The sequence below is a fragment of a genome, unplaced genomic scaffold (genome assembly GCF_019419815.1).
Source record: "Pyrus x bretschneideri cultivar Hongxiangsu unplaced genomic scaffold, Pyrus_bretschneideri_v1 Contig9, whole genome shotgun sequence".
Classification (NCBI taxonomy): domain Eukaryota; kingdom Viridiplantae; phylum Streptophyta; class Magnoliopsida; order Rosales; family Rosaceae; genus Pyrus; species Pyrus x bretschneideri.
The window spans coordinates 4,999,121-5,009,488 of NW_025999831.1; the positions used below are offsets into that span (position 1 = coordinate 4,999,121).

General features: G+C 36.6%; 2 protein-coding genes across 2 annotated transcripts; both read left to right on the forward strand.

Annotated features, from left to right (window-relative positions):
- Window positions 1-904: 904 nt before the first annotated feature.
- On the forward strand, window positions 905-3,882 carry LOC103941289 (chaperone protein dnaJ 6). The gene is made up of 8 exons (XM_048576355.1): window positions 905-1,111; window positions 1,271-1,369; window positions 1,453-1,554; window positions 1,815-1,874; window positions 1,967-2,073; window positions 2,161-2,243; window positions 3,093-3,183; window positions 3,281-3,882. The coding sequence occupies exons 1-8, from the start codon at window positions 971-973 to the stop codon at window positions 3,483-3,485; spliced, it is 888 nt and encodes a 295-aa protein (XP_048432312.1). The 5' UTR covers window positions 905-970; the 3' UTR covers window positions 3,486-3,882.
- A 2,260-nt stretch (window positions 3,883-6,142) lies between these two features.
- Window positions 6,143-8,292, forward strand: LOC125473563 (chaperone protein dnaJ 6-like). The gene is made up of 6 exons (XM_048576567.1): window positions 6,143-6,175; window positions 6,436-6,495; window positions 6,588-6,694; window positions 6,782-6,864; window positions 7,712-7,802; window positions 7,900-8,292. The coding sequence occupies exons 1-6, from the start codon at window positions 6,143-6,145 to the stop codon at window positions 8,102-8,104; spliced, it is 579 nt and encodes a 192-aa protein (XP_048432524.1). The 3' UTR covers window positions 8,105-8,292.
- The last annotated feature ends 2,076 nt before the right edge of the window (window positions 8,293-10,368 follow it).

The window sequence follows — 10,368 nt, forward strand, 5'->3', positions numbered from 1 at the left end:
TCATTTGGTCATCATCTTTGCCACTACTTTGCTGCTTTAGATTTTTGGTCCGATTTTGATGTTTGTTTGCTGTGTGATGATGGTGTTGATTTTTCACTTCCATTCCATTTCATCAGTACACTCTGACTAGATGGGAGTTGTGTTAATTGGCGAAGAAAAGAACCTAATAGAAAGGCTAACGAGAACATGAAAATCGCACATGGATGGAAGCATAATTTAAGCCTGTCAACAACCACCAACACCATGTGAAAAAGGTTTAAACTCTGGTAGAACTAGCTCTTTGGCTGCGAAAAAGGTTTAAACTCTGGTAGAACTAGCTCTTTCGCCTACTTCCTTTCTCTCCCTTTAGTGATGCCCTAATGCTCTAAAAAATCTTTAGTAATTAGAAGGATCACTCTAGTTTTTTTGCTCTGTGAAAAGAATGTCGGGTAGGCCTAGGACCATTATGGTCCCTTCATGACTCCGCTCCTGCACACAAATGACTTTACTGTGAAGAGTGAGAAGGAGAAGGGTTCCATTTTCATAGTATGTAGTATTAGATATTACAAGTATTTGTTCATTTGGAATTATGGGACCATAATAAAAGCAATAATCCGAATTGATATCCAATGCTTGTAGCATATATATGAGAAGATCGTGACTTGTAAAATACGAAAAAACAATGAGAAATATACATGAGACACAATAAGAAAATTGGTTAGTCCATGGAATTAAACCAAGAAATTGGTTTAGTGGTACATATCCTCCATCGGAGTATAAGTTCAAACCAGGACACGGGGTCCGGTCCAGTTAGCAAAGCGAACTGTAAACCCGACCGAAGCAAGCCCTCCAAGCCACCGTGGCGGGAAAATGGTAAATTGGAGAGCTAATTGGCGGGAACAAATCGAAGCTCCAAAAATTCACATATAAGTGCAAGCCCTCACTACCAAGACCATTTTCCCAAATTTCAAAACTACCGACTCGAAGAAAAATGGGGAAGAGAAAGAGAGCTAGGGTTTCTGAGCAGAAGCAGCAACCACCACCACAAGTCGAATACGAAGAAGAAGAGCACGAACGGAGCGACGAAGATCGCAACCCCCCGACTTCCACCAACGAGAAGAGCCTCTATGAGGTGCGTAAAATCCGTTCAAAATTCAAAATTCTCTTGATGCGATTCGATTAGCGTTTGATTTCGAACGGAAAGATGGAAAATTTGATTTGTAGAGTGTTTTTTGCCCTAATTTGGGAAATTAGGGTTTTTGATGGATTGGGTTTTGTTTTTGTTTCGTAGGTTCTTGGCGTGGAGAGAAGCGCTACTCAGCAGGAAATAAAGAAAGCCTATCATAAATTAGCATTGCGATTGCATCCGGATAAGAATCCCGGTGATGAGGTGAGGAAGTTTGATATAATTTAGGAGTTTTCTGTGAATTGTGGTGTTTCTGTGAGTGTAAATTTCTGGTATTGTTCGTGTAGGAAGCTAAAGAAAAGTTTCAGCAATTGCAAAAGGTGATATCGATTCTCGGGGATGAGGAGAAACGAGCACTCTATGACGAGACGGGTTGCCTTGATGATGATGTGAGTATCTGATGTTATTTTCTTTGCTTTTTGATTCATTCACTTTAATGCATACTGCTGTTTAGTGCGATAAGTAGGATTCTGTACTAGAAATTACAAGTAGAAATTTCGGGGTGGATGTTTCTCAACTAGAATAATTGTAATCTTCGTACTTGCGCAACTGCTTTGGAAGATCAAATTGGAGGGTTTTAGATACTTCGGGAAATCAAATGTTGGCTTTGTTCAAGTGGTGCTTATTGTGGTTTCATTGTCATGAGCAGGACCTTACTGGTGATGTTGTTCAGAATCTGCATGAATATTTCCGGGTCATATATAAAAAGGTCATGATATTTTCATCTTTTTATGCTGTCTTGATATAACAGTGTCGTTTGTACTTTCAGCATATTGCTGACAACATGCACATCCATTGCAGGTCACTGAAGCTGATATCGAAGAGTTTGAAGCAAACTACAGGGGATCTGATTCTGAGAAGAAAGATTTGATTGATCTGTATAGCCAGTGCAAGGGGAATATGAACAGGTATTAGCTTTATTTATCACTGCGTTTATCCTTTTTGTCATTTGGTTTGCTGTTTCTGTTTGATACTTACAGTTCATTCCCTTGCAGACTATTCTGTTCGATGATATGTTCTGATCCTAAACTCGATTCACACCGCTTCAAGGATATTCTTGATGAGGCAATAGCTACAGGTGTGTTATGTTTATTAAGCTCCAGTTTCATAGTGAATTTCTGGGACTTTGGTTCATATTTTATTTTAGGTGTTTGAATATAATGTTTATATTTATGTGATTGAAGGATTACAAGGATTTCAAATGATTCATTGGACATAGTCATTTCAGATTCAGTTGTTACATTATATCTGGTCATTTTGTGGATTATATCTTTGCGTTATAACAAATATAAACCATTCTTTTGAATCCTTATATCCAAATGAAGTCTTTGCCTCTTTGTCTTTAAGAGAAAGAGTAAAAATTCCAGTCCTACCACAAATTTAAGTGTCAATATTACTAGGAATAATCTTTTTCTGAGCTCAGGCCTGGCTTGCAAACCATGGCCACTTGGTTCTTAAAGATATCTAAAATACAACCATAAGTGATAAGATTCACTATGAATGTTAATCAGATGGCCCTAGTTCGCTTCTTAGAGTTAAGAGGGGCCTTATCAGTTGCTTGATTCTTTCTTTTTGACACTGCTTAAGGTTTTTGGGTTCAACAAATGATCCTCTATACAACATTATTAGAGCCTTGTTCTAATTATCTAGAGTAATTTCTTTCAATTCACATGCCATCTTATATTTTCTAATTACTCGGTACTCTTAAATCACTCTTTCACATTGGTTGTTGAACATGTTGAAACCATCATAGTCGGTTCTCTCTCATTTCATGTCAATGAATGTTATTGACGAATAAACCTTTATATTTAAGTAACAGAAATCATTAATGCATTATTGTCGTACTGAAATGTCCCGCAATTAAGGGTGTTTTTAGGAACCTCGTATGTTGCTCACACGGACCCTCGCTGTTTCTGTCTCTTAACAGGAGAACTGAAATCAACCAAAGCCTACAGGAAATGGGCAAAGAAAGTATCTGAAACAAAACCTCCTACCAGCCCTTTAAGGAGAAAGACCAAGTGAGTACTTCTTGACAAGTTTATTTAATTGCTTATACTTAGTTTTAGCTTAACCGAGAAATGGAAAAGGTTTATGCTTAAATCTAATCTTTTACAGGGCAAAGAAACAGACAGAAGATCTGTATGCAATCATATCTCAGCGCCGCAGTGAGAGGAAAAACCAGTTTGATTCGATGTTTTCTTCTCTAGTTTCCAGATACGGGGGGAACACTGCTTCTTCAGAACCCACGGAAGAAGAATTTGAGGCTACACAGAAAAAACTTGAAAGAAAAAGGTCCTCCACGAAATCAAAGCACAAGTAATTCGAGCTGCCAGAGCGAGAACTTTACTCTATCAGACCGATGTTGTGCACGTTGTAAACACTAGCGCCTTTTGTTTAACTGTTTAAACGTACCTGCAAAATTGTATTCGAGCTCTGTTCATGGATTTAAGTGTTTGCCTGACCTAATGTGCTCGTGAAAAGTCAATCGATCCTTTTCTTTTTGGAAAACTTGTTCCCCCGTATCAACTATCAACTATCAACCAGTGTTGGTTGATACAGGATGTACAAAGAAGCCTTTGCTGTTTTATCGCGCTGTTGAGCTTTGGACTTTTCAGTGTTCACTACTGGTCATTGTTCAGTTATCTAACTTTTATGATCCAACAAAAAATTTATGGTGCTTCAAAATATGAGATATTTTGAGTTTGTTAACCGTTGAATCTTGATTTTTGTATTTTTAAACAAAGATTTAGAGTATCTTATACTTCGGACCATGTAGAAAATCTCATGATGCAAAACTTGTGTTATTCACTTAGGTTTCTGGTGTTGGAAAAGGTGGCCAATTATAGCTTATTCCGAACACACTTTGCCAGTTTGCCCTTGAAAATCACTTTAACTTGCTCCATAGATTAATCTTTTTAGTTTTTGAATCTCATTTTTACCATCCACTGTAAAGTTCGTAAAAAACCTTTCAAATTGACTGACATGGCATAAAAGGGACCCACGATTTTCTTGATGGGTATCCCATTTGTATAATGGAAAATGATAAACACACTCTATTTAGTCTTTTACACAATTTTGTTTAATTTTGACCGTTGACTCCATTTGATTAATTCAATCTAGTGATTTAAAATAAAGAAGTATGTGAGAAGCTTAAAATTTTTTTTGTAGAAACTACTCTTCCCAAACCGTGTTTGTGCAAACTACGGAACGTCTAAAAGTTTAATTCTAACTAAAAAATAGGGAGTTTTAACGAAAAACCCACGGTATTGTTCATATTAACGAAAAACCATATTTTTACACTAAAAACTCAATTTTGGTACTATTCACTTTATCTTTCATTTTGTCATTATTATTAAAATTCAAAGTTTTCAAATTTTTTACATTAGTTTTCCTTAAAAAATAATGTTTAGAAAAAGCCCATGCTCAGGGGAGGAAAACTGAACTAAGCCATACCCATAAGTTTACCAATCAAATCAATGAATTAATAAATCAATGGAGAATTAACGAATATAATTAAGACAAACAGGGCATAAGGTGAAAGAAAAGAGTACAAAACTCATTCTCAAATTCTTGTTGTCTTGGGGCCACTTTACCAATCATGAATTTCTTCAACTAACCCACAACTTAACAGACTATTTTTAAACTCTTTTTGGGCTTAATTTACTCAATTTGAATTTGCCTATCTTAGTTTAAGGATATTGAATAACTGAACCTTCAAAAAGTTGTGTTGGTTTTAGTGAATGAATGTTGACTGGGCTCTCGATAATTTGCGTAAACTGGTATAAGGACTTGATCAATTCTCTATGTGGGAATTGGTTTCTCGTGTGACCCCGTGTAGGGTCACTCATGAGAAAACGTGTTGGAGAATACGATCTCAAAAAAGTATATATACAAGTAATATATGGTGTATCGCAGAGGTTTTTGTGGTAAAATCACGCACCTAGCAGTATGTCGCTAAGTGAGGACAATATTGGTGGTGGACCGTAATGGGCCTATAAGGTTTATCATGATGTCAGAGTAGGTCGTCTCAAGTGTGATGTCACGCCCCGATCTCGACATACGTCCAGGATTGACAGATGATGTCACCAAATATCCGTATCTCAAACATACCCCACCTCCGGGATATGGGCAAAGCACAACTCGAGATCAAAATACGTAATAATTTTTTGTATACTTTATAGCTGCATCTAACCTCCTTGTTAGACTACCTACGTACCCTAAATAGGGATCAAGCCATTTGTAATTCATTATTCACTACACTTGAACAATCATCACATAAATCACTATGTCTCAACATAATACCACACAACAGGCATGCAACATCACGAGGAACATTCGACGAAGCGGAACATAATCTCTAGCCATATTGGTCAACAAGTCTAATCATAATGACAACAATCACAACCAACATCATTCCACAATCACATCAATCATTAACATATATCATACATCGAAATGCAGGGGTAGAGCAACAAGTTCGGCTGAAGCCTACATCTCTAAAGTTGAAATCAAATCCAAGGAACCAACAAGTCAAATGATGCGATTTCGGACCACTCAACGAAATCCATCAACATCGGGTTCCGGACCACTCAACGGAACCAAAACACCAAAGGAGATTCCGGACCACTCAACGGAATCCAAACCAGGATATGATTCCGGACCACTAAACGGAATCACGGAGTAGAAGGGATTCCAAACCTCTCAACGAAATCCGAGTGAATACAATTCCGGACCACTCAACGAAATTGCGGAGTACAATGCATATTGAACCACTCAATGAAATCCAAGTGTAGACATTGAAATTTCAGTGAAATAAATGTTGATCAATGTATTAAAATTATAACCTTTATTCATTTCACTTACATCACACACTCATTTCACCTACAACTTCCACTTAATTTACCAACCTCACACACTTACTTCACCAACATCACACACTTATTTCACCTACAACATCCACTCACTTCACCAAAAAAAATGGATGACGAGACGGGTTGCCTTGATGATGATGTGAGTATCTGATGTTATTTTCTTTGCTTTTTGATTCATTCACTTTAATGCATACTGCTGTTTAGTGTGATAAGTAGGATTCTGTACTAGAAATGATAAGTAGAAATTTCGGGGTGGATGTTCCTCAACTAGAATAATTGTAATCTTCGTACTTGCGCAACTGCTTTGGAAGATCAAATTGGAGGGTTTTAGATACTTCGGGAAATCAAATGTTGGCTTTGTTCAAGTGGTGCTTATTTTTGTTTCATTGTCATGAGCAGGGCCTTACTGGTGATGTTGTTCAGAATCTGCATGAATATTTCCGGGTCATATATAAAAAGGTCACGATGTTTTCATCTTTTTATGCTGTCTTGATATAACAGTGTCGTTTGTACTTTCGGCATATTGCTGACAACATGCACATCCATTGCAGGTCACTGAAGCTGATATTGAAGAGTTTGAAGCAAACTACAGGGGATCTGATTCCGAGAAGAAAGATTTGATTGATCTGTATAGCCAGTGCAAGGGGAATATGAACAGGTATTAGCTTTATTTATCACTGCGTTTATCCTTTTTGTCATTTGGTTTGCTGTTTCTGTTTGATACTTACAGTTCATTCCCTTGCAGACTATTCTGTTCGATGATATGTTCTGATCCTAAACTCGATTCACACCGCTTCAAGGATATTCTTGATGAGGCAATAGCTGCTGGTGTGTTATGTTTATTAAGCTCCAGTTTCATAGTGAATTTCTGGGATTTTGGTTCATATTTTATTTTAGGTGTTTGAATATAATGTTTATATTTATTTGATTGAAGGATTACAAGGATTTCAAATGATTCATTGGACATAGTCTTTTCAGATTCAGTTATTACATTATATCTGGTCATTTCATGGATTATATCTTTGCGTTATAACAAATATGAACCTTTCTTTTGAATCCTTATATCCAAATGAAGTATTTGCCTCTTTGTCTTTAAGAAAAAGAGTAAAAATTCCAGTCCTACCACAAATTTAAGTGTCAATATTACTAGGAATAATCTTCTTCTGAGCTCAGGCCTGGCTTGCAAACCATGGCCACTTGGTTCTTAAAGATATCTAAAATACAACCATAAGTGATAAGATTCACTACGAATGTTAATCAGATGGCCCTAGTTCGCTTCTTAGAGTTAGAGGGGCCTTATCAGTTGCTTGATTCTTTCTTTTTGACACTGCTTAAGGTTTTTGGGTTCAACAAATGATCCTCTATACAACATTATTAGAGCCTTGTTCTAATTATCTAGAGTAATTTCTTTCAATTCACATGCCATCTTATGTTTTCTAATTACTCGTACTCTTAAATCACTCTTTCACATTGGTTGTTGAACATGTGGAAACCATCATAGTCGGTTCTCTCTCATTTCATGTCAATGAATGTTATTGACGAATAAACCTTTATATTTAGGTAACAGAAATCATTAATGCATTTTTTTCGTACTGAAATGTCCCGCAATTGAGGGTGTTTTTAGTAACCTCGTATGTTGCTCACACGGACCCTCGCCGTTTCTGTCTCTTAACAGGAGAACTGAAATCAACCAAAGCCTACATGAAATGGGCAAAGAAGGTATCTGAAACAAAACCTCCTACCAGCCCTTTAAGGAGAAAGACCAAGTGAGTACTTCTCGACAAGTTTATTTAATTGCTTATACTTAGTTTTAGCTCAACCGAGAAATGGAAAAGGTTTATGCTTAAATCTAATCTTTTACAGGGCAAAGAAACAGACAGAAGATCTGTATGCAATCATATCTCAGCGCCGCAGTGAGAGGAAAAACCAGTTTGATTCGATGTTTTCTTCTCTAGTTTCCAGATACGGGGGGAACACTGCTTCTTCAGAACCCACGGAAGAAGAATTTGAGGCTACACAGAAAAAACTTGAAAGAAAAAGGTCCTCCACGAAATCTAAGCGCAAGTAATTCGAGCTGCTAGAGCGAGAACTTTACCCTATCAGACCGATGTGCACGTTGCAAACACTAGCGCCTTTTGTTTAACTGTTTTAAACGTACCTGCAAAATTGTATTCGAGCTCTGTTCATGGATTTAAGTGTGTTTGCCTGACCTAATGTGCTCGTGATCAGTTAATCGATCCTTTTCTTTTTGGAAAACTTATTCCCCCGTATCAACTATCAACTATCAACCATTGTTGGTTGATACAGGATGTACAAAGAAGCCTCTGCTGTTTTATCGCGCTATTGAGCTTTGGACTTTTCAGTGTTCACTACTGGTCATTGTTAAGTTATCTTACTTTTATGATCCAACAAAAAATTTATGGTGCTTCAAAATATGAGATATTTTGAGTTTGTTAACCGTTGAATCTTGATTTTTGTATTTTTAAACAAAGATTTAGAGTATCTTATACTTCAGAACATGTAGAAAATCTCATGATGCAAAACTTGTGTTATTCACTTAGGTTTCTGGTGTTGGAAAAGGTGGCCAATTATACCTTATTCCGAACACACTTTGCCAGTTTGCCCTTGAAAATCACTTTAACTTGCTCCATAGATTAATCTTTTTAGTTTTTGAATCTCGTTTTTACCATCCACTGTAAAGTTCGTAAAAAACCTTTCAAATTTACTGACATGGCATAAAAGGGACCCACGATTTCCTTGATGGGTATCCCATTTGTATAATGGAAAATGATAAACACAAAATCTATTTAGTCTTTTACACATTTTTGTTTAATTTTGACCGTTGACTCCATTTGATTAATTCAATCTAGTGATTTAAAATAAAGAAGTATGTGAGAAGCTTAAAATTTTTTTTGTAGAAACTACTCTTCCCAAACCGTGTTTGTGCAAACTACGGAACGTCTAAAAGTTTAATTCTAACTAAAAAATAGGGAGTTTTAACGAAAAGCCCATTGTATTGTTCACATTAACGAAAAACCATATTTCTACACTAAAAAGTCAATCCTAGTACTATTCACTTTATCCTTTATTTTGTCATTATTATTAAAATTCAAAGTTTTCAAATCTTTTTCATTAGTTTTCCTTAAAAAATAATGTTTAGAAAAAGCCCATGCTCAAGGGAGGAAAACTGAACTAAGCCATACCCATAAGTTTACCAATCAAGTCAATGAAATAATAAATTAAAGAAGAATTAACGAATATAATTAAGACAAACAGGGCATAAGGTGAAAGAAAGAGTACAAAACTCATTCTCGAATTCTTGTTGTCTTGGGGCCACTTTACCAATCATGAATTTCTTCAACTAACCCACAACTTAACAGACTAATTGTAAACTCTTTTTGGGCTTAATTTACTCAATTTGAATTTGCCTATCTTAGTTTAAGGATATTGAATAACTGAGCTTTCAAAAAGTTGTGTTGGCTTTAGTGAATGAATGTTGACTGGGCTCTCGATAATTTGCGTAAACCGGTATAAGGACTTGATCAATTCTCTATGTGGGAATTGGTTTCTCGTGTGACCCCGTGTATGGTCACTTATGAGAAAACGTGTTGGAGAATACGATCTCAAAAAAGTATATATACAAGTAATATATGGTGTATCGCAAAGGTTTTTGTGGTAAAATCACGCACCTAGCAGTATGTCGCTAAGTGAGGACAATATTGGTGGTGGACCGTAATGGGCCTATAAGGTTTATCATGATGTCAGAGTAGGTCGTCCCATGTGTGATATCACGCCCCGATCTCAACATACGTCCAGGATTGACACATGATGTCACCAAATACCCGTATCTCAAACATACCCCACCTCCGGGATATGGGCAAAGCACAACTCGAGATCAAAATACGTAATAATTTTTTGTATACTTTATAGCTGCATCTAACCTCCTTGTTAGACTACCTACATACCATAAATAGGGATCAAGCCATTTGTAATTCATTATTCACTACACTTGAACAATCATCACATAAATCACTATGTCTCAACATAATACCACACAACAGGCATGCAACATCACGAGGAACATTCGACGAAGCGGAACATAATCTCTAGCCATATTGGTCAACAAGTCTAATCATAATGACAACAATCACAACCAACATCATTCCACAATCACATCAATCATTAACACATATCATACATCGAAATGCAGGGGTAGAGCAACATAGTTCGGCTGAAGCCTACATCTCTTAAACTGAAATCAAATCCAAGGAACCAACAAGTCAAATGATGCAATTTCGGACCACTCAACGAAATCCATCAACAACGGGTTCC